Raw genomic sequence first — 26,967 nt, forward strand, 5'->3', positions numbered from 1 at the left:
TGCAGGACAGGCGTCCTGAGACAGGCAAGGCCACAAAAACCTTTCCTCCCTGTGCTTTTCTCAAGAGGTTTCACCAAATGAAGTAAACCAAAAAACAAAAAACAACACAAAAACAAACAAACAAAATGGGTGGGGGAGAAAGGGGGGGGAGAGAGAGGCTTCCCAGGATGATGGGGAGGGTCAAGCCCAGATGGAGTGCTATGCAGCAGTTCCAGAGGACAGCCAGAGCCAGTCTGGAACACGAGGACGGCCAGCTCTGTGAGCAACATGACCAGGAAAAACAAGGGTAGTGGGGTAGGAGCAAGGAGCCAGGCCGATGAAAAAGCTATGGTGTATAAAACCAATAGATAATATCTTCTAAAACTCAAGAAGTATCAGTAAAAACCAGTTATTTACAAACACAGAGGTAGGCACTGGAGTATTCTGGCTAGAAGAGCTGAAATGGCTTCCTCTGGGAACAGGACTCAGGAGTAAGAAGAAATGGAGCAGAAAACTCTTTTAGTATAAGTTTTGTGGTTACATTATCTGACTTTTTGAACTACTGCACGTATACTATTTTGAAAAAAAAAAATTAAAGCCCCTCAATGCCTTTAAAATTCCCATCTGGCCCATTTTCAGTCTTCACATATATCAGGGAGGATAGTAAGATCCAAGGGTAACTACTGCATGATAGGGAGAGAAATGGGTACATCTTATGTAATCCCCCTGCCCTGGAAAAAATAACAACAAACTGCCGCCCCACTATCACACCAATGAGAATACAGAATAAGTTTTAAGGGTCCAAGAGACTGCTCGCAAGGTCCTCAGGTCAAGCAGTTTGCACTTCTCTTTCGGTGTGTTTATACATTAAATTCTTCATTGGAAATAAAGATTGTTTCCCTAAGTCCTAAGTCGAACTCCTCAGAGTGGGCATCCACTCAGGAGAGTTCATGCAGGAACTATATGGAGATCCTTTCCAAGCCTCCAACGTTGTTAAAGTTCAAACACTTGACTTTGGGGGAAATATGATGTTTCAACCAAATGACTGATGTGTTCTAAAATTAGGCAAATGCTTTTCTCCCAGCCAGGAAAAGGCTAACAATATATGAAGGAAACCAGCATGACCAAAATGGCCACCTGTTTATCCAAAATTCAAATGTGTTACTCTAAGGCTAAACTTCTATACAACAGCCCTCTTATCCCTCCCCACCCTTCAAACTACTGCACAGGCCACCACACAGCACCCAGGACTTCTCAAATGGCTGGTGAGTGACAGAACAAACAGTAAATGCACACTTGCATGTCTATTCCTTTCCGTCGACAACTGACCCCCGGTGGGGCCGGGGCGCTCTCCTCACCCAGTGGGGGCCACGGCACAAGGGTGAGGCTGTGGTCCTAGAACACAAGCTGGATATCCTTTGACATTACCTATAACTGTCTTTCCCTGCAGAGTCTCTGTAGGAGAGAGAGAGAGAACAAAGGTGAAATGACCCCAGGAGGAAAACTTTACTCCCCTTTCCCGCTCTGGAAAGGACAGGGCTTGCATTTACTTCAGCAACAGACACACAGTGAAGGAGCTCAGTGCAGGGTCTGATCCCATGGGCTGAGGGAGACAGAAACGTGAATAGAAGCAAGCTACGAGAAAGAAAAGGGTGAGGGAAGCCTTTGGGAATTTCCACCCACTGTGCTCTAGCCTCTCCGTCCCCCACTCCCACTCTGCTAAGAAGGGAGGGACTAAAGATTAGAAGTGTCCACCTTCCTAAGCCGACCCTCGAGGATGCAGCTGTCACACTGACATGTCCTGCACAACACAGTGCCCAGCACAAGTCAAGCAGATGACCAACCAGTGTGCACCTGATATATATTCACAGCCACTCTCCTTCCCTAAGATTCTAGTGCTGGACATTTAACATGACTATAACAACGCCTCAGACCATGAGAAAGAGGAAGCTGAAGTCTGGTCACGTGGATGATGTGAATGACTCTGACACCTGTGGCTCTAGCCATCTGCCCCACTTTGTAGCGCTTATGCCACCCATCTTTGTGGGGGGAGAGGATGCCATGGGGAATATGGTGGAAGAAGCAACAAGACGGTACAGACAGTCAAACAAAGCAAGCCAGGCAGGGCCCAGGGAGGTAAGGGGTTTTTCCCACAGAGGGCCCTGGACTGATGCTGGGCTCCACCCGCTCTAGTATGGGTCGCCACAGCACCACCCGAAAACAGCACAAATCCGTTTGCAACGATATTCAACTGGACTTCTCTCCCAGATGTTGATGTTTATATAGAATGTTGCCAGGTCCACTGGAGTAGGTCTGTTTTCCTAACCTTTTCTTGTGGAGCACAAATAGTATTCTCTTCTCCATCTTGGAATGGAGGCCTCAAGAAACAAGAAATCCAAGGCATTCTTGCAACACACATCCCACCTCTCACACTGCAAGTCCATGTCTCTCATCACAGCCTCTCGCCCTTCCCCTTCTTTGCATCCTGGGCTTTTCCTGGGGGAGAGCCGCACCAACAGGGCTGGGAGGACCGCAAGGGATATGGTGTAGTGAAAAGGGCTCTGGACGAGGGTCGGCTGTCCAGCCATAGTTCTGGGACAACGAGCCGCATGACCCTGGACAACACATTCCATTCAGCCCCCAGTCACCCAGCACCTGTTACACGCACGAGCATCTGCTGGCCTGGGCCTTGAGGAGTGTCTTAGTTGCTCACTGCTCGCTGACAACTGCCCTGTTCACACCAACCCAGGCAGGGAGGGCTGCTGCACAGAGGCAAGTGGCATCTGTCCCTGAAAACCTACTGGGAGTGACAGTGGGGTCTCAGTTTCCTCATCTGTCAAAGGTGAGGGTCCCCAAAGACCCTCCTTCGCAGACTACCCCACACCTACTGTTCTCATGGCCCCTTCAGATACAGCTAGAACGGCCTCTGGGTCCGCTGCTGGGACCAGAATATAAGGTCCTGGGTGGGTCTCTTGCTGAAAACCCACTGGAAGTCAGGGCCAGGCAAGCATGCCCTCCATATCCAGGTGCAAGTCAAACCCCCTGCCACCACTGCCCCCGAGATCTTCAAACCTCAGCTGTCTTGGGGGATGAAGTCAAGAGGACTCCTGGCCCTGTGCTCCCCCGTGGCCAACACGCTCCGCAAGTGTTGGCCACCTGACAGCATTAGTGCCCATCACCTGGCAGAGGTGTAAAGACCTGCTCCAGTTTATCCTGGCATAGCTGAGATCTTCAAACATTAACCAGGTAATACCCCAAAACCTTAGGCCAGGGGGTGTCTTGGCCTCAGCTCACAGAATGGGAATGGAGCCAGAGCAGCTCCACCCACCAGGTCTCCAAACTGTGGCTCAACACAAGACCCCTAGCTCTCCCAGAAAAACCCTGACTTTGGGCAAGTTACTGCTCTCCTCATGTGACCACTTTAAGGATTAAATGCAAACACAGTGAGGACGCTAGCACTGTGGTTTCTATGTGATTACTTTTTACCTCTACACTGATCACAGAGGCTTGCTGGTTCCAAAAACTGTACTCAGTATCTGGAGGAAGTGAGCCTTGGACTTTTGCCCCGTGACAGCCACCACGCCCTGCAGACAGACGGCCAACACCACTGATGAACCCCAGCACCACTGCTTCTCAGCTGGGGCCTGGGTATCACAGAGCATTCCCCCGTCACCAGGTGCAACCATGGTGGGCTCAGAGGAAGACAATAACTCATTGCTTATTAGACTTTGTGGAGCACCCTTCCATCAAGGCAGAGGAACAGACAAAAGCCCAAAAGCAAGCATTAGCTACCTGAGGAGGGACTGAGAGTGGGGGATGGGTTGGGGCCATAAGACCCTTCTGCCCCCGCAGGACAAGCCTGCCTTAGTGCAGCTGGTTGGAGGTGGGTCACAGCTGGGACAGCACAGTCCTTTAGAGCCTGTTGCTCCAGGGAGTCTCTCTCCTCCTCCATCTGCTCTGTCCCTGTTCCTTCACCTTCGTGTCCCACGGTCTTGGTCTGCAACACCATGCCTGTCTGCACCTCACAAGTGAGAAATAAACACAAAACCAGTCTCACCACAAGACGACACTGATCAAGGACAAGGAGTCTTTTCTGTCTCCCCACCTCCCCCTTGGGTTGAATCAGTGAACAGGAGGCCAGGCGTGGTGTCTGCTGTGCTCTACACATTGAGGGGCTCAGCTTCCGCGCCGACTTGAGTCAGGGAAGCCTTCAAAGCTCCGCAGTGCCAGGTTCCATGCTGCCCCAACCAGGGCAAAAGCCACTTCTCCATCGCCCCCAACTGTGGACAGGGCTGGCTCTTCCAGGTCCTTTCCTACAATGACATTCCCTGATCTTGCTTCACACTGAAAACACAAATGCTCTGGGAGGGGGGTGATGCTGATACCCAGGTGGGGACTATGCCGTCCATCAGGGCAGTTTCTGGTGGCCCCATCTTCCTTTCCCCGTTTCTTGTGCCTATACTTCACATCTAGCAGCAGACCCCACAAGTCCTGCTGAACTCCCCAGGGCCTAACACTGAAGCATCGGTAATCCCAGTTACTCGAAAGGCTCAGGTAGGAAGATCACTTGGGCCCAGGAGTTCAAGGCTGCAGTGAGCTATGACTGTGCCACTGCACTCCAGGATAGGTGACAAAACAAAACCCAATCTTTAAAAAATAAAAAGTGAAAGAAAAAGGCATCCAGATTATGATCTAAGAGGGAGGCAGAGGAAAATGTGACAAAGAGGATAAGGAAATGTGATGACAGAAGCAAGAGACTGTAGTTGTGACAGGAAGAGGCCACGAGCCAAGGAAGGCAGGTGACCACTGGAGTCTGCAAGCAGTGGAGAGAGGATTCTCCCCCGGGACCTCAGGAGGACACTGCCCCGCCCATACCTGGACCTTAGCCAAGTGGTACTCTTTTTGGACTCTCAACCTCTAGAGCCATCAGAGAACAAAGATGTGTTGTTTTAAGCCACTAAGTTTGTGGCAACTTGTTACAGTGGCCACAGGAAACAAACACACCTGCCATGTTGTGTGCTGTGACCGGCACCTCCAACGAAGGAAGTCACCCTGGAGTTGGAGTCTGACACACTGCTGGCAGATGGTTGCCGTGCCTGTGTGTGGCTGGACCAGCCCTCAGGCTAGTACATGGCACAAGGTGAAGGACACCTCCTTCCTAAGGTCCCTGTGCTGCTGACCTGCATCTCTGAGATCCCACCAGTGCAACGGCTCCGGGTTCAGAGAGTTTTCCCCACCATAAAGGACATTTCCTTCCTGGCCAAAGAAAAGACTTTTCTGAAAAACAGTCATGCAGAGGCCAGGAGAGGTTAAGACACTGACATATTACATTGCCTGCCACAAGTGGTGCCCCACGTGGATCAGCTCATCAGACTGTTTTCGGACATGACATATTTCCCAGAAATGCCCCAGGCAAAAGACATGGCCAGGCAGGTGGGGATCTGAGTAGGGGGCAGAGCAAGGGGACACCTAAAAGGTGAGAGTGGAGGGGATGTGCCCCTGGGGGACTTTACAGTCTGGTGCCACACTGCCAACCCTGTTTGTGCAAGTGTGTGAGGGCTGCGCAAACACGTGAACACACTAGCACCAGCCACGTGGCTTTGCTTTTTCAACTCTAAATGTTTTCTGTTGCAACTCCCATGAAATGACTTTTTTTTGACAGTTCTTTTCCCACTGCTACTTAATTAGTTTCCTAACCAACTATTCCAAGCTTTTCACTTTCTTAATACCTAAAGTCATTTCTCTCTGTGTGGGAGGGAGACGCCCAGTGCATTATCACGAGCCTTCACGCTGCAGGGCACCGTCACAGCTGCTGCAGAGAAGTCCACCCACAGCTCTGAAGATAGCCCAGCAAGGGTGCCAATCACAGCCCATCTTCCCGGCTGCCTCCCCAGTGCGGGGTGTGGGCCACAGAAACCCCTTCACCCTCATGACAGCTCTCACCACTCCCATCACCTCCTCCCACCACTGAAAGAGCTGTGTATATGGCAAAAGTCTGGACAGAGAGCACCTAAGTGGATAACTAGGTAGAACCCCTCTTCAGCCCCTTGATAATTAATTGTGGGTGGCCAGCAGTCGCTCCACTCAGGCAACACAGGGAAGGCAGAGAGAGAATGTGGGTATCTCATTATAGCCCTGAACACAGGCGGGCAGCTAATTCCTATTTTGCTGTCCCTGACTCACCACTTATGTAACAGGAAGGTAAGCGCATGGGACAGTCCTGATGAGACAGAAAGGCACTCACTGGGCACCTGAGGTCACTAAAGCCTCTCAGTGCGGCCTGAGATTCAAAGAAGGGGGGCTTTTGGGAGTGGCCTACCTGAAATCTTTACATCAGAAACTCAAGCAGGAAAGAGTTGGGGAGGACAGCTGCCCAATTCGCCAGCCAGCCAACATGCGCCCTGTCTAGGTAGGCAGACACCAGTGCTGCCTAGAGGTGCTCACCGTCCTGTAGAGGGAGATCCTCGTGGAAGTAAGTGCACGGTGTTCCCCATGCTCTGACAGGTGTCCTGGGGTTGGGAACACAGGGAGGACTCGCGTCTGGCCAGGGCCAACCTGTGTCTTCTCATGGCTCTCCAGAATGACCCAGGGTGACCTGCAGAGAGGTCCCTTCCTCTGATCCTCTTTGCCTGCTCACTCTGGCACGTTCTTCTCCAACTTATTCCCTCTACAGGGCTCAGCCATCCATGTACGGCTCTAATACTGGAGGTGCAGAACATCCAATACTGGAGACACAGAACATCCAAATTGCCCCACACAGGGCCAGTCCCTTCCCTCTCACTCTTCCCCGAAGGGCAACTCCCAGGCTCTAAGTCGGGACAGGAGATTCAGGGACCCGGCTGCTTGTCCACATCTGTGGTTCAGTCACTCCCGACCCCTCCCCGTGGCTGAGCTTCCTCATCACAAAATGGAAGGTCTGGATCAGGTCGCTCTAAGTCGGGACAGGAGATTCAGGGACCCGGCTGCTTGTCCACATCTGTGGTTCAGTCACTCCCGACCCCTCCCCGTGGCTGAGCTTCCTCATCACAAAATGGAAGGTCTGGATCAGGTCACAGCGGGAACCCCCGACCGTCACCCTCAGGAGTTGGCTGTTTTTGGTCCACACAGCCCCATGATTAACCATTGCTGGCTTCCATTCCCTGATTCTTTCAGTGTGGGAAATGTCACTTTGGGCAGAGATGCAAACAACAAGGTTCTGCTGCCTAACAGATTTGGGTCCAAGAGTCTTACAAGACTGGGTCCCAAGCCCTTCCCGGACCTGTCATTAGCTCTCCTCCCCCAGCCTCCCAACTATGATAAAAGGAAGGGAGGGGGCTTAAAGTTCAGCCTCCAGTTTCCTAAGAACAACATCCATCTCGAAAGTCCCACAGAGGTACAGAGAATGCTCTGACCTCTATGTGCTCCATTCTAATGGGTGAACTTTCATGAGTCATCGTAAATTACACTTTAGGGGAAAAAAGTGAGTGCCACTTGTCAGCAAATGGCTCTGAGCTTCCCTTATGACCCCTACCCTCCACTTTCACAGCACTTAGGAAGTGTTTCCATGCCACCTGGGTTCACCTGCACCCAGACCTGGGCTCACTCACCTTTAGTGTTTCAAAATAACTTAAATCTGGCCACAGACGCTCTAAGGCAAAGTGGCCTACAGGAAGCTCAGTCCAGCAGGGCCCTCCCTGCCCCACTTATTATACCACCAACTCCCTGCTGCTGAAAGAGCATCACACAGATTCCACTGGACTGGTTCAGACCTCACCTTCTAGCCAAGAATCTATCTTTCTTCATTTAGGAATTCATTGTTACAAATAGGCAACATCTCAATTGTTATGACCAAATGAAGACGGGATGGGGACTCATCTAAGGCTCTGTGCCCAGAAAAGTCAAGTGGGGCGGGATGCAGGGGTAAAAAAAAAACCCTCAACACCCTGCAAGAACCTTCTCAACACCCTGGCTTGTCCTCAATTTCTGGCATCTCGTGGCTGTGCCAGCCCTGTAAGCCAGTGGACTGTGCCCCGGGCTCAGACACTTCTTGTGAACACAAGCCCCTGTGTGCCTGAGAGTTCACCTATAAACATGGGCGTTGCTCACTCACCAGTCACCATTGGCAAAGAGCTTGAAGACATTGACTGCTTTGGGAAATCTTTAAAAAATAAATGTATTCATTGGGAAAAATAATCAAATGACTGCATAAGAAGAGGTGCCTTTCCTGAACAAGCCTGTGATCTGGGCCTCTGGGAACCTGGATAATTCCGCAGAGAAGGAGATTGGTCCAGTCTGGTCGGCGTGTATTTTTTTTTTTTTTTTTTTTTTTTTGATACGGAGTCTCGCTCTGTCACCCAGGCTGGAGTGCAGTGGCTCGATCTCAGCTCACTGCAAGCTCCGCCTCCTGGGTTCATGCCATTCTCCTGCCTCAGCCTCCTGAGTAGCTGGGACTACAGGCGTCCACCACCGCACCCGGCTAATTTTTTTGTATTTTAGTAGAATAAAGCAGCATATCTAACTGTACACATTTTAAAACTTGTATTAAGACTCCCTGCAGAATTTCACTCAAAGACCGAAGTCTCTCAACCAAAAGTCTGAAAGCACCTAGGGACCCTAGGGGAATGCGATGCATGAGGAAGGGCTGGAGGGCTGCCTCCCCCATTAACAGCCCCTCATACCTTGCTCATGGGGCTCGTGTAAAGATGAAAACACACCTGAGTCCAAAGTTGTTTTTTAAAATGATCTGATTCTGAAAACACACAGCACAGAACTCAAAATGAGCAGCTGAGCAGAGGTGGGAAGAACACAGGGCTTCCTGTGGTCCGAATAGCCTAGGAGGTGCCTACACAGAAGAGAGGGCCTGGGTGACCCCACAGTTACTGACCCCACCCCAACAAGCCCTCCCTAAGGTACTCAGGCTCCATATACCACACAGCAGGACCTGCCTCCTTCCCCTTGCGACCAAGACCTCATGAGAAAGCACAAAGGCCAGGGCAAGGCTGAAACATGACAGATTTAAAGTTAAATCTGTAAGTACAAGACTGACCCATAAAACGCATTCCTTGGTTCCCTGTTTTGCCCCTTCCTGTCCTTTAAACATGAAAGGTCTCCAGGCCTGAGGAAGCTTCTCTGCCTCTCAGACAGTTACAGGCTCTACATTCTTATTGTTCTGATTTCTATAAATCTCTCTGAATATATATTCATATGCCCTGCAGCAACAGACAAGCCAGAGGGTTAGGAAGGATGCTGAGAGCCCTGCCTGGCCTCCAGCAAGCCCTATTTCCTGCCCGCATGAGGCAACAGGTGCTGGTGGAGCGGCCTCTCTGAATGTCAAGGACAAGATCACTTGGGGAAGGAAAGACACCATCCCTCTCTCAGCAGGAGTCTGCCTTGCCTACACATCAAGGTCTGTCACTCACTAGTTCAGACACCTCACAATCTCTGTGGGCTGAGCTCAGTCTTTTCAATTGTGAAATGGACATGGTATATACCATTGTGAGGAGTAGGACAGAAATGGGCAGAAAGTGCCAGCAAGGAGCCCCGGCTGGGCACATGGCTCCTCCCGAATCTCTGTGATGAGTGGGAAGGCAGACAAGTGCCACCTCTCTCCTCCCAGAAGACTTCTCTGCCTCCCCAACCACGCACCGCCTTTAAGAGCCTACACATCATGCTTCTGCTAGGGATTTAGTCTGCATGTGCTTATACGGGTACTGAAAGGTATGAGCTTCACCACAGAAGGGGCCTTCTATGGCCTAGTGTCCTCTCAACTGCTCTGTTACGGACACAGCAGCCACCATGGTTCCCAAAGAATCAGATACCCGGGAGGTGCCTCAGCACCAAGGAGGAGTAGATGGTTCCTCTCGCCTGCCTGGGAAAGCTCTGAACTAGAGGAAACAAAGTCAGAGCTTGAAGCAGCAGTTATCAAATGGAGTGGTTAGAAATCACATGGACTGGCCGGGCGCGGTGGCTCAAGCCTGTAATCCCAGCACTTTGGGAGGCCGAGACGGGCGGATCACGAGGTCAGGAGATCGAGACCATCCTGGCTAACAGGGTGAAACCCCGTCTCTACTAAAAATACAAAAACTAGCCGGGCGAGGTGGCGGGCGCCTATAGTCCCAGCTACTCCGGAGGCTGAGGCAGGAGAATGGCATAAACCCGGGAGGCGGAGCTTGCAGTGAGCTCAGATCCGGCCACTGCACTCCAGTCCGGGACAGAGCGAGACTCCGCCTCAAAAAAAAAAAAAAAAAAAAGACTTTGGGAGGCCGAGGTGGGCGGATCACCAGGTCAGGAGATGGAGATCATCCTGGCTAACACGATGAAATCCTGTCTCTACTAAAAATACAAAAAATTAGCCAGGCGTGGTGGCATGCACCTGCAGTTTCAGCTACTTGGGAGTCTGAGGCAGGAGAATCACTTGAACCCAGGAGACGGAGGTTGCAGTGAGCCAAGATCACGCCTCTGTCTCTCTGGTGACAGAGTGAGAGTCCGACTCAAAAACAAAAACAAAAACAAACAAAAAAACATGTAGAGTGGTTATTTAAACTGGTTTCCCAGCCTCGCCCTGCAGATTCTGATGCAGGGCATCATCTGCAAAAAAAAAAGGCTTAGGGAGCAATGGGAACTGGGCGATTAGCTGCAGAAAAGGGAGAAACCTCAAATGACAGATCCTAAAGACAGCAGGGCTCAGTGGTAATGCCCCTCCTCCTAGGCTCTCACAGGCCCAGGCAACTTTGGGCTGCTCATGGCTTTAACACTACCAAACGTAGCAGAAATTTGTCAAGAGCGAGGTGAGCAGAGGTCCCAAGAACAAGGCAACCTCCTGGACCTCTCCTATAGGAAGCAAACTCAAAAGAAGCCAGAATCCTAACCTATCTGCACTTGGAATGCTGTGAAGATCCTTTGGACCGAGCCTATTTACTTTACACACAAGTACACAGGCACCCCAAATTAATTTATCAGGCTGGATCTTCACATCTTATGGGACTGACAAACTCTCAGGTTGTCCCTGAAAAAGGCACATATCCAAGAGCTAAAAGTGTTTTCTCTACTATGTCTGAGGATATGAGCTGAGCTATGAGTCCTTAGCATGGCCCCTACACAGTCAGGCAGCTCTCATCTCTCGCGACGCTCAAGGACTCTCCAGGCTAGGACGGAGCAGAGCTCCACACCATGGAGGCCGGCCCTCAGCACCATGCCTGCCACAGAAGGTGGCCTCAGTCTCTCTATGGCTTCCATGTGTGAGAGGCTCGGGGTCAGCAGACACGGTCCAAAAGCATTAGACCTACCATAATCAGGAGGAAGGAAATTCTGACACCAACCCGGACGATCTTTCAGGACCTTATGCTGAGTGAAATACGCCAGTCATAAAGGACAAACACTGCACGATCCCATTTATGTGAGGTGCTGGAGGAGTCAAATTCATAGAGCCAGAGAGTAGCATGGGGGTTTCCGGGGGCTGGGGAAGGGAGTTATAGTTCAATGGGTGCACAGTTCAGTTAGCAAGTCAAAAAGGGTCCTAGAGAGGAATGGTGGTGGTGGTTGTGCAACAATGTGAATGTACTTAATGCCACTGAACTGCACACTTAAAAACGATTAAGATGGTGAACTTCCTGTGTACTTACCACAGTTAAAAACATTCTAACAAAGCATTTGATGAGCTTTTTGCCTTGGAGAGCAGGCCTGTGAGAATCCCAAAGCCTCGCTGCCTGGCCTGCTCCACCCCAAGCTCCTGGAGCTCCCATTCTCCTTCTAGACCTAGAGCTCTTCCCAAGAGCCTTCTAGTGACATCTGGTGACATCCACACCTCAGCTTGACATCAGTCCCCAAAAACTCAGTGGCAGAATTAGGTAAAATCATGGGCAGCATTTTATAGGCAGAGAAACAAAGGCAGAGGACAGAGGCAGCAATCCAGGTTTCTAGATTGTTGCTTCATCCACTCCTGAAAACCCAGGGGCCCAGCCAAATCTCTCAGGCTCTCACTTGTCTGTGAGGCAGCCTGGACCCCACCTCACCTCAGCCTGCATTTGAAAAATTTCTTTTCCTTTTTCGGGAAATTTGCCTCTCTTCCACACCCACCAGTTACAGGGTACGTGGGTGTATCGAGAAAGAAATTTCCCAAAAAAGGAAAAGAGATTCCCCAAAGTTAGTCCCATCTCAGGGCTGCCTGGAGAGGCAATGGTCAGCCTCCGGAACTGGATGAGGTCCAGCAGCCCCAGCCCCAGCAGAAGTCCCCGAGCAGAAAGGGCTTCCTGAAGCCACTGTCCCCAGATCTAGGGACTGCTGCCTTCCTCCTCCTCCTGCACGCTGTGACCTCCTGATGTCCATCTTCCTCTCCAGGTCCCAACCCAGTGGGGCTGAGGTAACCCCATCCCGGTTCTCTGGAGCTCTTGGGAAGTTTTCTCCAAGGGTCACTACATCCGTAATCTCCCTCCGAGGAACACCCCTTATCCTATCTTCTCTCTTTTCCTACCCGCCCTCTGTCTTAAGGTTTTCAAGCTGGGAGCAGAAATTATGCAGCAAGGCATCTACAAAGTTGGTAGTTCAACTCCACAAACATTTATCGAACACCTGACTAGATTTGTGCTGCCCAAACCCCATGCTAGACAAGGGGGAGAAACACCAAGAATTATCAGGGGCCCATCCACAACAACAACAAGTCAGTCTAGTTGGCAAGATAACACTCAAATGATATCAAATGGTAACATTGTATAAATGTCAGCAACAATTCGAAACAGACAGTGACTGAGTGTGGAGGACACAGACCAGCCATAAAATGCTACAGTTTATTACGTGAGTCTGGGAGGGTCAGAGGTGGCCAGGGGCTGCTCAGAGCTGCTGCTTTTGAAGACAAATGCTGAGGTAGGGCTTGCTTTGCAACATCGTGGTCTGAGGGCACCACGCAGGGAGTGCCACCTATGTGTTCCCTGGTACACACACACACACACACACACACACACACAAGCAGTTCTGTAGGCCCTGTGGTTTGCCTGGTGTGCAGGAGCACCCCACAGACCTCTCCAGATCAGAAACAGGCCCACCCCATTCCACGACTGGCACTGCACCATCAGCAAGCTGACTCTGTGCCATCATCCCCCTCACTCCCAGGAAATCTGACAGGTGAACCCTGCGCTGTTTAAGAGCAGAGCTAATAGCAAATCACATTTACATTTTCATTTTTAAAAATAAATAAGAATTTAAATAAACCCTTGTCAAAATTGCTCAGTTTCTTGGCCTTGGCACTGTGGACATTTTGGGCTGGAGCATTCTTTGTTCTGGGGGCTGTTCAGTGGAGGAGATTCAGCAGCATCCCTGGCCTCCACCCACTAGATGCTAGCAGCAGCCCTGCCCCAGTTGTGACAATGAAGGATGACTCCAGACATGGCCAGTGGCCCTGGGAGGCACAACGCTGAGGACCACTGGTCTATTTCCAGGCACTCACAAAGGAAGCTTCCAGCTTGGCTTGAGTTCACCCACACATGAGCCTGCCTGAAATGGAGTTTTCCTGCTCCAGGTCTCAGGATTCTGCCAGCCTGTTTTGGGTGGGACTCTCAGCTCAGGGTGGCTGATCGTTAAACTGGAGATCTTGGGCCACGGGCTGTCTGCTCACCTTGGGGAGTGGCTCTGAGGAACAAACCCTGATGCAGAGCACTGGGTGCTGGAGAAATTCTTCCAGCCTCTGCCTCCTCCCACCTGGCTTCTACCCAACTGCCTCCTTGCAACCTTATCCTATGACCTTCCAGATACAACAGGGAAACCCCTCCATGGCCTCGGCTAGGCAGAGCAGTATTTACTAATGGGCTCACTGGGTCAGTCTCTCCAGCTCCCAGGTCATCTGCCAGAAAACAGCCCATGGCCCAAAACTCCCAGCTCTGGGCCTGCCCCCATGCCCTCGCTCAGTCCAAGTTTTCCCTGGGGCTTCTTTCTTTCCCCACATCCCTGGCACAGTCCCACCTCTGCCTGAGCACTCCATGAAATAATATGCAACTCATATCCAGGTTGCTGGGAAACCACAGTGTCGGTGCTTCTGGCTAGGCGGCCTCAATTATCCAGAAGCCACGTCTGGGAGGCAGCATGTGCTTTGCACTTGTGCCAGCACCAAGGCGTCCCCAGGAGCTACTCTCTTTGTGCTTGTGCAACTGAGCCAGAGGGAATAACGGATTTTGCTTGACTTTAGTTAGACCTAAAGAAAGATTTCCTGACCGAAATTATCAGTCCCCAAGGAAACAGTGCAGGGAGCTCTGTTTTTTTGGGATGGTTCATGACCCAGCCCAGCCTGAATGTAATCCAGTGACCTCTTGAGGCTCCTCTGGTACTGTTGAGTCAACTGCAGGACTTAGCCAGTCAGCCAGCCACAGGGACGCAAGGTAAACCTCACAGCTGCAGGAGCCCAGCTCTGACCCCAGGGCTACTCCCTGCGTAAGGGCTAAGCCAGGAGAACAAGAAGTGTGAAGTCTATCCTCCAGGTCTGCTTTCTTGCCTCAAAGGAATGGAGTGTCCAAATGCATTGTCTCCCTGCTCCTACTTCCAGCCAAGTCCACCATCGGTGCTCACTTCTAATCCACTACCCTGGAGCACAGATGTTCCCACAGTAAAAAACCCCTATGCTCTAATCATGATGTACACATATGCTCACCAGAAAGAATGAAAAGGAAGACAACTCTTTTTAAGAAGGAACCAGTGAGGTGACAGTTGATACAGGATTACAGTATCATCCTCTTAATTCACCCCAGAAACAAAAGTAGAAAAAGTATCACATCACAAAGGTTAGGACTCCAGTACAAACACGCCCACTTCTGGTCATTGCACATGTGAGCTCTAATGACTACCCAAAAATCCCAGGCGCCCCCGCCACCCCCTCCCGCAGTCTGGAAGGTCCCTAGAGGGCACAGTTATCTCCACTCATACTTCCAGAGTCTGTCTCGCCCCTGCAGCAAAGAAACGAACTCTGGGTAGGATAGGCAGGGGCTGCCTATTTCATAGTGAGACCAGACTTTCTAGGACAGTCCCAATTTTACAATGCTGCACATATGTGCATACAAACATTCACCCACCAAGTGGAACTGGAAAAGGCAATCAAATCTCCCATCTTCAACCCTTTACAAAGTTTGGAATGCAGTCCTACTTTAGATTAATTAGGAGAAACTAATCTCCTTTACAGAAAAAGTCAGGAGATAAAATGGGTGGAAAAAGAAAAGCCAGAAATTCCACCGAGTTGATTTTCAGGTTTGGCCTCTGGGGCAACAGCAGCAAACACTCATCCAGCCCAGTTAGCAACTGGAAAACCAGGGAGGTGGGGAGCAGGAAGGAGCCTGTCTGCCTGGTTTAGTGACCAGGAGAACGCTGACCCTGTGACCAGGAGGCCTCTGAAGTCACCTCAGAAAACTATGCCAAGCTCAAATGAGACAAGCAAAACCAATTACAGTCTCAGAACTGACAGGCAACCCCAGGACTAGGCACGTGAGCACATGTGCCAGCCCCAGGGCCATTCCCTGCCGCACACCCACAGGTCCACAGCCTGCAAACGTCCTCACTGTGACCCAGGACTTTGCCCCTGCTTTCCCCTAACCAGGAGCGCTCCGGCCAAGTCCACACTATTAGCCTTGAACAGAAATCACTTCCTCCCTCACTTCTTCCTCTCACTCAAGACTACAGAAGATGATGCTTCAAACCAAAGGTCTGGGTTTTTAAAGCTGTCTCCAGCAGGTGCCACAAGTTCTTCAAAACATTCCACACTCCCAAAGAGACACAAGTGAGAGCACATAGCTGCTGTGCTCTCACACCACAACGCAAGGGCACTGTAATGGAGGGACTTGGTGAAGGCTGGGGACAGGGAGTAGGCAAGGTAACACTTACCATCTCATCCAGGGCGTAGCGCAAGAGGCCGTGCTCGTAAAGGATGAAGAACCGTCGCTGCCATTTCTGCAATGGAGCACAAGGAGGGTGGTTAGGAGGATCTGGGTCCTGGCCCCAGAGCTTGGCTTCTGGAGTTCCCATGTCTGACAAGCCCGTATCTAAGGAAGGTGGCTCCACAGATTCCACTTCTGGGGCAGGTGGCAGGAAAAGAGGGACTCGAGGTATAAGAATGTTGATTCATCAGCCAGGACTGGGCTGGGAGAAAGGCCTAAATCATATGAGTGATTGAGGCTTAACAAGAAGCTTTTTTTTTTTTTTTTTTTTTTAAACATTTGGAAGCTCCTCAGGAACAAAAACAATGTGTGGTTACCTTTTTGTATTCCTGATGGTGCCCAGCACAGAATGCATCACATGATATGTGTCAATATTTATTTGATGAATGATCTGACATGACATGGAATAATCCAGGAATGCCAAGGCACAGATTCACCACTTCTGAAAAAAATCTGGGAAACTGCTACAAAAGGGGTTGTTCTGATGATCCACTGGCAAAGAGGAGGCACGAAAACAGCCAGGCTCCAGAATTCACTGAGGTGAAATGAGCTAATGAAAATCAAAACAGAGGAGCAGCAAGATCAGTGGAAATAACTCCAATATCCAAGGAGTGACCAACTGGCACAGAGCGTCCCCCGCTCTACACTCCCTCCAAAAGCCAGACCACTGGGAAATGCCCACAGTGGTCAGATGCCACCAGGAGCTGAAATGAAAAGGACTACGAGGTGTATGTCTTCCTCTGCGTGGGGAGAAGGGCTTTGTCCATAATGCGAGTCTGCTGGCCCAGGTCGTGAATGACAGGCACAGCTCCCAGCCCCAAATCATCACAAGGGTCCATGACCTATTTTCAACATTTCAACAAGCCCAATCCAGCCTGGGCAGCATGCTGAAAGCCTGTCTCCACAAAAAACACAAAAATTAGCTAGGCATGGTGATGCACGCCTGTAGTCCCAGCTACTCAGGAGGCTGAGGTAAGAGGATCACACAAACCTGGGAGGTCGAGACTGCACTGAATTGAGATCACGCCACTGCACTCCAGCCTGGGTGACAGAGCAAGACTCTGTCTCCAAAAAAGGAAAGGGAAAGGGAAGGAAAGGAGCGGTAGCACTGTAAGAAAGTTTGTGAGGAAGGAGAGTTTTGTAACAGGAGGGGAGGGGAGGGCCCAACAATACTCAGAGTTTAACTGGCAGTAAGGCCACAAGCACCGACCATAAAAGCACATCTCTCTGCTTTGGGTCAGGGCTCTCATTTATAATAATGACTCCTGTCAGAGGCTGGAAATGGCAATTTTGTACAACCTCAATATAAAATAGGAAAGGGAACTACTCCCTGGAAACTGCAGTCCAGCTGGACCAGTTATTCCTGAGTCCTCCTGTCTGGGTGGCATGAACAGGGACTCCAAGGGCCTTGCAAAGAGGCCCTGTAGAGGGCTGGTCTATGCTGGGTGTGTAGAGGAGGCCACCTGAACATGTTTCCTAGGAACATTTCCAAGGGCCTTATGTGCTGCCTTTGAAATCAAAACCCATTGTAGAAGAAATCCCAAAGACCAGAGACACAATGCAAGGCCTGTGGGACCAGAATACACAGCCTAAGGTCCCCACTCCAAAGTGTAATATTCAGGGTGGGGAAGGGGTGAGCAGCGGAAACTAAGAAGAGGAAAAGGACCTCCCAGGGATGGAGGGGGCTGAGTAGAAGCAATTTATAGGGTGCGAGCGGCAGCACTTAAGTTTGTGAGGAAGGAGAGTTTCGTAACTGGAGTCAAATCCAGAGGGGCTTCCTGGCAGAGAAACAAACCACAGGTCAGGCCAATGGTGGTACCAGCTCTAGCGGGGGCCTGCCCTGGGCAATGCACATTTTAGTAAGAGGTAGTAAGCCAAGGCCTCTGGGCCCCCAACCCTTTACTAGTACTAGTGTGCTGAACCCCTGGTTCAGGAGGAAGAGAGGTACTACAGGGGCAGGCCTTGGCATGGAAGGAACTGGGAGCTGCTCGGCATAACGCAAACCTTTAACTGCTCTTTTGCCTCTTCCATTTGACTGTTCCTAGAGTCAAGCTGACCCATAGAACAGGCAACACCCACATGAGAGCTCCTCATTCTGAAGGGAGCACCACACATAACTACGTATAACTGAGACCTTTTCTGTACAACATACAAGTGCGCCAAATGGGGGAGCCCTGCTGATCCTGCCATCCCAGGATCCACTGTTCAACTCTCCATCTCCCTCTTCCACTTGCCAGTTCACCCTCAGATGGGTCCCTTCTCCGGTTCGTCCCACCCCGAGAGTTGGCTCCGATGCGCTTACCCGAGACCGGTGCACCGGGTTGTCAAAGTCAGTCCCATCTGGAGCCAGGAGCAGCCAACCACCATAAATGGGCTTTGCCTAGAGGAGAAAAAAGAGGGCAGGTCACCAGCAGCCTTCAACACAGAAAAGAGAACAGGTCAAGTTAACAGCAAGCACTCGCTGGAAACAGACGTTGCCTCTGCTCTGCAGAGGTCATAACGCTATTCCCACTGCAGTGCATCTGTGGCTGCTTGAGAGTCAGAGGCTGGTGGGGATTCTGCAGCATCCAGGGTGGAGAGCACACAGGCCCTGGCAGGAGTGTGAGAACCTGGAGAGTACAGGATCCCCTAAGACATGCTGTCTCCTGCAAGCTACTGATCAAGCCACCAAGATCAGGAAAAAATGACATTTTATTCAACAAATAATGTAAGCGTCAATGTGTGCTTACATAGGAGCCAGGAAATAGGACATGAACAACACAGTCAAAAAGCCTCATGCTGAAGACACAAAACAGGGCCTGGAGAAGAGACTGCTTTCGTGATCAAAGCCAGCTCTGGCCAAAGAATCATCAACTGACTGGCTGTGTGGCTGCGTGCAGAAACCCTCTGAGTTCAAACTCTCCGATCTGAAAAGTGAGAGTGATGACAATTCTACCTAAACCTCATGACTCTGATGTGAGGACTGATGAGATAATGCAATCAGTAAAACCCAGCACAGGGACGTAAAACAGTGCTGCCACCTTGGAAAAGTCTGGCAGTTCCTGGGAAAGTTAAAGGCAGAGTTACCAGGGCCCAGCAATTTCACCCCTATGTATACACACCCAAGAAAATGGAAAACAGGGGCTCAAATAAAAACTTGCACATGAATGTTCATAGCAGTATTATTCACAATTGCCAAAAGGTGGTAACAGCCCAAATATCCACGGACAGACGAATGGATGAGCAAAGTTTGATGGATCCACACAAGGGAACATTATTCAGCCAGAAAAAGGAATGAAGCACTAACATACAACACCAAGGAACCCCGAAAACATGATGCTAAGTCAAAGAAGCCAGACACAAAAGCCCACATATTACAGAATTCCACTTACACAAATGGTCTAGAATAGGCAAATCCACAGCACAGAAAGCAGATTAGCGGTTGCTAGGGACTGGAGGAAAAGAAATAAGGAGAGACAGCTAACAGGTATGGGATTTCTTTCGTGGGTGACTAAAATGTTCTAGAATTAGACAGTGGAGATGGTTGCACAACATTGTAAATATGCTAAAACTCACCAAACTGTATACTTTAAGAGAGTGAATCCTAAGATAGGTGAATTATATCTCAATTTAAAAGCTGCATGAGCACAAAGAACACTGAGCAGTGTCTGGCCTGTGAGGTCTCAACAAATGTGAGGCATTGCTCTATTTTACCATCCACAGAGTCCCCACTCCCCAGACCACGGGTAGGAGCTCAACACGGGGATCTAGACAGACACTCTGGCTCCATCTCCTTCCTCAGCCACACCCAGCTGGCGAGAACGCATTGGAAAAGGTACAATCAGGCCCATTTATCCAGTCCCTTTTGGAGGCAGGTAACACAAATTAAAACCCAAGTCCTCTGACTGCTGCTTACACACGCAGAACCCCTCATGGGCCCTCCTGATGTGCTTTTTATTCAGTGCTCTCCAAACTAGGAGGCCCCACCACACTACCTCATTTGGTAGCTGCAGACTGTGAGTCAGAGAGGGCAGGCCACATGCCAGAGGTCACACAGCCTCCAGGCTGAACCAAGAACCCCTCTTTTCTTGGCTTCTCTTGCAGGGTCCTCAAGGTCCCCAGGAGCACTGGCTTTCCTCATGAATGGTGCAAGTGGAGCTGTGTGCCTGGGGTCGGGGGAAAGCTGCAAGGACAGGAGAGGCTTGCTTTGATACAACAGGGAATGGGTGTTGGCTGCAGACACAGTGCAGGAGGGCTAAAGGGTATGTGGTGGAGATCCCACCTGGAAAGGCAGAAGCAAAGGCAAGGAGAGGTCTGTGCTCTCTACGAACTCCAGCTGTGCCCAGCAAGCCTCCAGGTGGGCACACATGCTCAGCATCGCCACATCCCATCCAGAAGCACACATCCTAAGCAGACTCCACCCAGAGGCCTTGCACCGGAAAGCCAGAGTTGGACAACTCCTTGTGTGTATTCGGACTCTGTGACTCCCAGCTGGGCCTCTTGCCGGCCACAAGTGCCCACCTGTGAGGTCAGAGGCTAGCCTGCCAAGCCATTCCTCCATCTCCATCTTGACTGTGCACCACCACTCTGGCCTCTGGAGGCAGGGCTTGGGGTGTTGTCACATGATCAGCTACATTTACCTGACCTTTCTCTAGGAGGAACTGTGGGGAGCCGAGGGATCAGCATCTGTTCTCTCAAAACCCGAGCCCTGGTCTCAACCCAGACATCCTCAGCAAACCTCCACTCAGGACCCCTGTGTGCATGGCCCTGGGTGCTGCACACCAGGGAGCCTGCAGCAGCCACCTTGCTGGGCTGTGACTTCTTGATACGGATCACCGCAGAGGGGACTGATCCAGGTGGGCAGGCGGGGTGGACACAGAGCAGAGGGTGAGGTGCAGGGTCTCCGGGTGGAGGAGCAGGCTGAGATACAGGTGACACCCCATCCAGCATTCATCAAAGCAATTCCAGAGTGATGGAGAGCAGAGGAGTGGCTGCCTGGGGCTGGGGGGAGCAGAAGGATGAGGGTGACAGCCAAGGGGTGCAGGGTTTCTTTTGGGGATGATGAAATGTTCTAAAAGTGACTGTGATGATGGCTGCACATTTGTGGGAATATCCTAAAAACCATAGAACTGTATCATTTAAATGGGTTAAATGCATGATGTGTGAATTTCATCTTAACAAAACTGTTTTAAAAAGCCCTGAAGAAGGTTAGAACTCCATAGATACACGGGGAGGCCTGGGGTGGAGAGGACTCTCCGGGCAGGGGCGCAGCTGACACACAGGTGCAGAGGCAGGAATGATGGAGCCATGGGGTCACAAGGAGCCATCTGTAATTACTGAGAACTCACTCCTCAAGCCCAGGGAGTCAGGGACAGGACCTGGCCAGCTATACCACCGCCACTCTTCCCTCTCACAGGCAGCCACATGGGCTGCGCAGCCTCTCTCAGCCTCCTCAGCTTCCCAAAACCTGGCCCTCTCTACCATCCCTCAGGGCTTCCCTGAAATGTCCTTTCCTCAAGGGGACAGTCCTGACCCTCCCCCTCAGTCTCTAATGACTCACTTCTGCCATTACCGTCATTGCATATCACAGAACTAATTTCTACCTACCATTTCATTATGTATGTAATTACATTGCTATGACATGACTTGCCCCCCCATCCCTACCCCAGAACCTTCACTCCAGGAAGGCAGGAATGGGGTCTGCCTAGCCCTGGCTGTGTCCTTGATCCTGAGGCAGGTGTGCAGAGGGAGTGGAGGCGAGTGCCCGCTGGCCTAAGCCAGCAGTGGGTGCGTGGTGCCCTCTCTGAGCTTCCTTCTCCTTACATAACCTAGGTCCTGACTCAGACAACCTGTTCTCATCCCCCAGGCGTGGGAAAGGCCTCCCAGGAAGAGCTGCTGCTTCTCTATGTCTCAGACTATCTAAAAATGCTGCATCCTCCCCCACACAGCAGACCACAGTGTCTGTAAGTGCAGAAGTGCCCACGGGCAGAGGCTCCCACGCACACCCACCTGCTCCTGGGGCAGCGCCTCTAAAAGGCCCTAAGGTATTCTCTTCCACAGAGCCCTGTAATAATCTGAAACTGGGACACTAAAACAAGACAGACAGCCCAAAAGGCAGCGGGCAGGAGGCAGTGTGCTCTGGAAACGCTGAGTGGGTAGGCTTAGCTTTGCTGCTTTCTGGTTGAGCTGGTGGGCCCTTTGGAGGGAGGCAAGAGAAGCAGGTATCTGTTGTTGACATGAGGGATCTGAGCTGGGCTGTAAGGACCCAAAGGATGGGGCCCGAGTCCTGTTTCAAGCAGCTCTGCACACAGGGCCCCTTTCTATGCAGGTCCTCCCAGAGGATGCATGTGGCTCTGGATCCTATATAAAAGTGACCACATGAGAGACTCCCCCGAGCTACCTCCTCTCCAATTAAACTCAGCCTTCACTCATGACCCACACAAGTTGGAGGCTCCACTTCTGGTTGGCCTCTAGGAAGAGACTGCTGGTGGTCTGGGTGTGCCTTCAACCTGAAGGTCTTTCAAAAACTGCCTTGAAACTTCTGTTTCCTGGACGATGGGGCAGATGTAGATTTCCCTATTCCTCCTGCTAAGTACAACCAAAAACCCGGGGCTATCATGTACAAGACAAACACAAGAAGACTCTGAAAGGTGGAGGAAAAAAAGGCAGGTGGGCCAAGGACCCAGGACCCAAGGAGGGACACTGTGGCGACTCTCCCAGACTTTCTTTTTGTCTCACTATCCCAGAGTGGGTAGTGGAGAACTGGCAATCTGAAAATGCCAATAGGCACACAACCAAAAGAACCAACCAAAAGCTACTTTCCATAGCTGAAGAAACCAGAAAGGAGCAGCCCAGCAAGACAGAAAACTCTTAGACAAGAATTGCCCTACACTGGCCAAAAGCCACAGGAAAGCCAGCATGCCACCCCCAAGTGAGCAAAGGTTGGACTTCCACCCTTACGAGGTGCCCCACATCCTGGCCAGGGTGGCGTGAGAAGACACAAGGGCCTTACATCCCACCAACAGCAATGAGGACCCTTCCTGCTCCGTGCTAGTGTGTGTCAGAGGGTGCCCAGTGGAGGGTCAGGGTTTTTTACCACTGCCCAGTGGGAAGGGAACCCATGACGAGGAGCCTCCCAGTTCAGGCATCAGTGGAGGCCGAGGGGTGGACTTCTGTCTCCATCTGAGTAACTAGGTGGTCATGGTGACTCCCTTCCCCCGCGGAAGCACTGTCAGAAAAATCCACTGAAATAGAAAGTTCAAATGAGACCCAGAGTCACCCAACAGAATACAAAAACACTTCATTTCCACCAAAAATTATCATCATACCAAGAACCAGGAAGGTCACAAACTGAATTAACAAAGACAACCAAGAAATGCCAACACCAAGATGACAGCCATGCTAGAATTATCCCACATTTAAAGATTTTAAAGCACCCATGATAAAATGCTTCAACAAGAAATTATGAGCACACTTGAATTAAAGGGAAAGACAGCAAAGAAATACAAGCTTTAAGAACCAAACAAAAATCCTGAACTTGAAAAATATGGTACCTAAAATAAAAGTTCCTGGGTGGGCTCGAGAGCAGAAGGATTGGGGGCAAGGAAAGAATCAGTGAACTGGAACACAGAACAACAGAAATCATCCCACCTGACAACAGAGGAAAAACAGACATGAAAAAATGAATAAATAAAAGGGAACTGTGGAACTGTAACAAGAAGTTTAACATTCATGTCATCAGAGTCCGCAGGATAGAATGGAGGGTGAAGCAGAAAAAGGGCTCAAAGAATGGCTAGACACCTCCCAAATCTGGCAAAAGTGGCAACCTACACATTCAAGAAGTTTAGTGAACATCAAAGGATAAACCCAAAGAAATCCAGACCAAGACATATAATAATTAAACTAAAGAAAAACCTAAAAGACAAAGAAAGACAAAGACAAAGAAAAAAATCTCAAAAGCAGCCAGAAAAAATAAGACCTTATAGTTTTGAGAAAACTAAGCAGAATGACAACAGATTTCTTATCAGGAACCATGGAGACCAGAAGGAAGTGGCACACTACTTTTCTGGTGCTGAAAGAAAACAACTGTCAACCTAGAATCCTATAACCAGTAAAAATATCCTTCAGGAATGAAAGGGAAATCTAGACCTTCTCAGATGAAGGAAAACTAAGAGAATTTCTTTGCTGACTTACCCCTAGCAAAATGGCCAAAGGAAGCTCTCTAAACAAAAGGAATCATAGAAGAAGGAATCCTGGAACATCTGAAAGGAAGCAAGAACATAATAAAAAAGCGGAGGAGGGGGTCAGTAATTAGGCTTTCCTTCTCTTGAGTTCTCTAATTATGTTTCATGACTAAAGCAAAAACTGTCTAATGTGGTTCTAAATGTATCTAAGGGAAACACTTAAGACAATTACACAAGGAAAAGGTAAAGGAGTGGACAGATAGGTACTCTCTTGAACTGTTAAAACAACACCATCAAGACACTGTGACAAGTTATGTCTACATAAAGTCATGTCTTATTATAACCACTAAAAAATATATACAAAGAGATATACTTAAAAACTATTTATATTTTGATATATAAATCAAAATACAATTCTAAAGAAAATGTTCAAGTAACCCAAAGGAAGCAGGAAAAAACAAAACAAAACAAAACAGAAATAATAACCAGAGACACATTAACTATGCTGTAAGTTATCCATAAATATTTTAAATGTAAATGATCTAAATACACCAATTAAAAGATTGATAGAGTAGATTTTTTAAGTAATTCAACTATACACTGTCTACAAAAAATTCACTGCAAATATGATGATGACAGGCAGGTTGAAAAGAAAAAACTAAAAATGATACATCCTGAAAATATTAATCTAAGGAGAGCAAAGTTGTTATATTATCAGATAAATTATATTTCAGCCAAAGAAAATGACTAGAAACCAAGAATATTACATAATGATAAAAGGGTAAATTCACTGAGATATAGTGAGCCTAAATGTTCATGCACCTTTAAACATCAGAGTGCAAAATAATGTGAAGCTAAAACTAATAGAACTAAAACAAAAAATAAATCCACAAACATTGTTGGAGACTTCAACATTCCTCTTAATAACACAACTAAAGCAGTCCTAGAAGGGAACTAATGTAACCACGATGCTCACGTTAGGCAAGAAGAAAGGTCTCAAATCAATAATCTAAGCTTCTATCTCAAGAACCTAGAAAAATAAGTACAAAATATACCAAAACCAAGAAAAAGAAGGAAATAATAAAGATAAAAGTAGAAATCGGGCTGGGCGCGGTGGTTTACGCCTGTAATACCAGCACTACTGGAGGCCAAGGCGGGCAGATCACGAGGTCAGGAGTTCAAGACCAGCCTGACCAACATAGTGAAACGCCATCTCTACTAAAAATACAAAAATTAGCTGGGTGTGGTGGCGTGCACCTGTAGTCCCAGCTACTCGGGAGGCTGAGGCAGGAGAATTGCTTGAACCTGGGAGGTGGAGGTTGCAGTGAGCTGAGATTGCAATACTGCACTCCAGCTTGGGCAACAGAGCGAGACATCTCAAAAAAAAAAAAAAAAAAGATAAAAGTAGAAATCAATGAAATTGAAACAAAAAAATCAGTGAAACAAAAAGCTGGTTCTTTGAACAGACTGATAAAATTGATCAACTTCAGCCAGGCACGGTGGCTCACGCCTGTAATTCCAGCACTTTGGGAGGCAGAGGTGGGCGGATCACCTGAGGTCGGGAGTCCGAGACCAGCCTGACCAACATGGAGAAACCCTATCTCTACTAAAAATACAAAATTAGCTGGGCGTGGTAGCGCATGCCTGTAATCCCAGCTACTCGGGAGGCTGAGGCAGTAGAATCGCTTGAACCCAGGAGGCAGAGGTTGCAGTGAGCCGAGATCGCTCCATTGCACCCCAGCCTGGGCAACAAGGGCGAATCTCTGTCTCAAAAAAAAAAAAAGACTAATTCCAAGACCAAAAAAGAAAAAAAGAACAGATAAACACACAATGGCACAAATTATTATCAGAAATAAAACAGGGATAGCATTACAGATTCTGCAAACATCAAAAGGATAATGAAGAATACTAATACAATTCTACAAACATTAATTTGACAACATACAGGAAATGGACCCATTTCTCTAAAAAACACATAATTTAAATGCTCATATAACTATTAAGGAAACTGAATATGTAATTCATAACTCACAAACAAGAAATCTCCAAGCCCGGATGGTTTTACTGGAGATTTCTACCAAGTGTTTAAGGAACTAACAGTAATTCTATATAATCTTTAAAAAAAAAAAAAAAAACAGAAGAAACACTTTCCAATTCATTTTATGAAGCTAGTGTTACCCTGATACCAAAACCAAACAAACTACATGACAAAACCCCAACATTTTTTAAAAATGAAAGAATGAACTATGGACTAATATCCCTCATTAATATACAGTAGTTCACCCCTCCTCCATCCACAGTTCCACGGTTTCCCTTACCCACGGTCAACCGCAGCCTGAAAATATTAAATGGAAAATTCCTGGAATAATTTGCAGGTTTTAAACTGCACGCTATTCTGAGCAGTGTGATGAAATCTTGCATCGTCCTGCTCCATCCTCCCGGGATGTGGATCCTCCCCTTTGTCCACCGCATCCACACTGTACACTCTACCTGCCCCTTAGTCACCTAGTAGCCGTCAGTTATCAGATGGACTGTGGTGGTGTTGCAGTCAGTGCTTGTGCATCCAGCTGGCATTATACTTAATGCCCCCAAAGCACAAGAGTAGTGATGACAGCAATTTGGATATCCCAAAGAGAAGCCATAAAGTGCTTCCCTTAAGTGAAATGGTAAAAGTTTTCAATTTAAGAAAAAAAAAAAAAAAACATATGCTGAGGTTATTAAGATGCACAGTAAGAATAAATCTCCCATTGCTGAAATTGAGAAGGAAAAGGAAATTCATGCTAATTTTTCCGTCACACCTCGAACTGCAAATGTTACAGCCCTTGTGTGTGATAAAGTACCTAGTTAAGATAGAAAAAGTATTTATGGCTGGGTGTGGTGGCTCACACCTGTAATTCCAGCATTTGGGAGGCTGAAACAGGAGGATGGTATGAAGCCAGGAG

General features: G+C 49.1%; 1 protein-coding gene across 3 annotated transcripts in view; it reads right to left on the minus strand.

The window, feature by feature from the left end:
• Positions 1–26,967, minus strand: part of MPRIP (myosin phosphatase Rho interacting protein) — a 153,644-nt gene that overhangs the window by 101,413 nt on the left and 25,264 nt on the right. For all 3 annotated transcript variants that reach the window (XM_011952158.1, XM_011952159.1, XM_011952157.1), the window contains exons 2-3: positions 18,166–18,243; positions 15,811–15,876 (exon numbers count right to left, since the gene is read on the minus strand). In XM_011952158.1, coding sequence (XP_011807548.1) covers positions 15,811–15,876; positions 18,166–18,243 — 144 coding nt within the window. The remainder of the gene's footprint in view (positions 1–15,810; positions 15,877–18,165; positions 18,244–26,967) is intronic.

The sequence above is a fragment of the Colobus angolensis genome, unplaced genomic scaffold (assembly GCF_000951035.1).
Source record: "Colobus angolensis palliatus isolate OR3802 unplaced genomic scaffold, Cang.pa_1.0 Scaffold335, whole genome shotgun sequence".
Lineage (NCBI taxonomy): Eukaryota > Metazoa > Chordata > Mammalia > Primates > Cercopithecidae > Colobus > Colobus angolensis.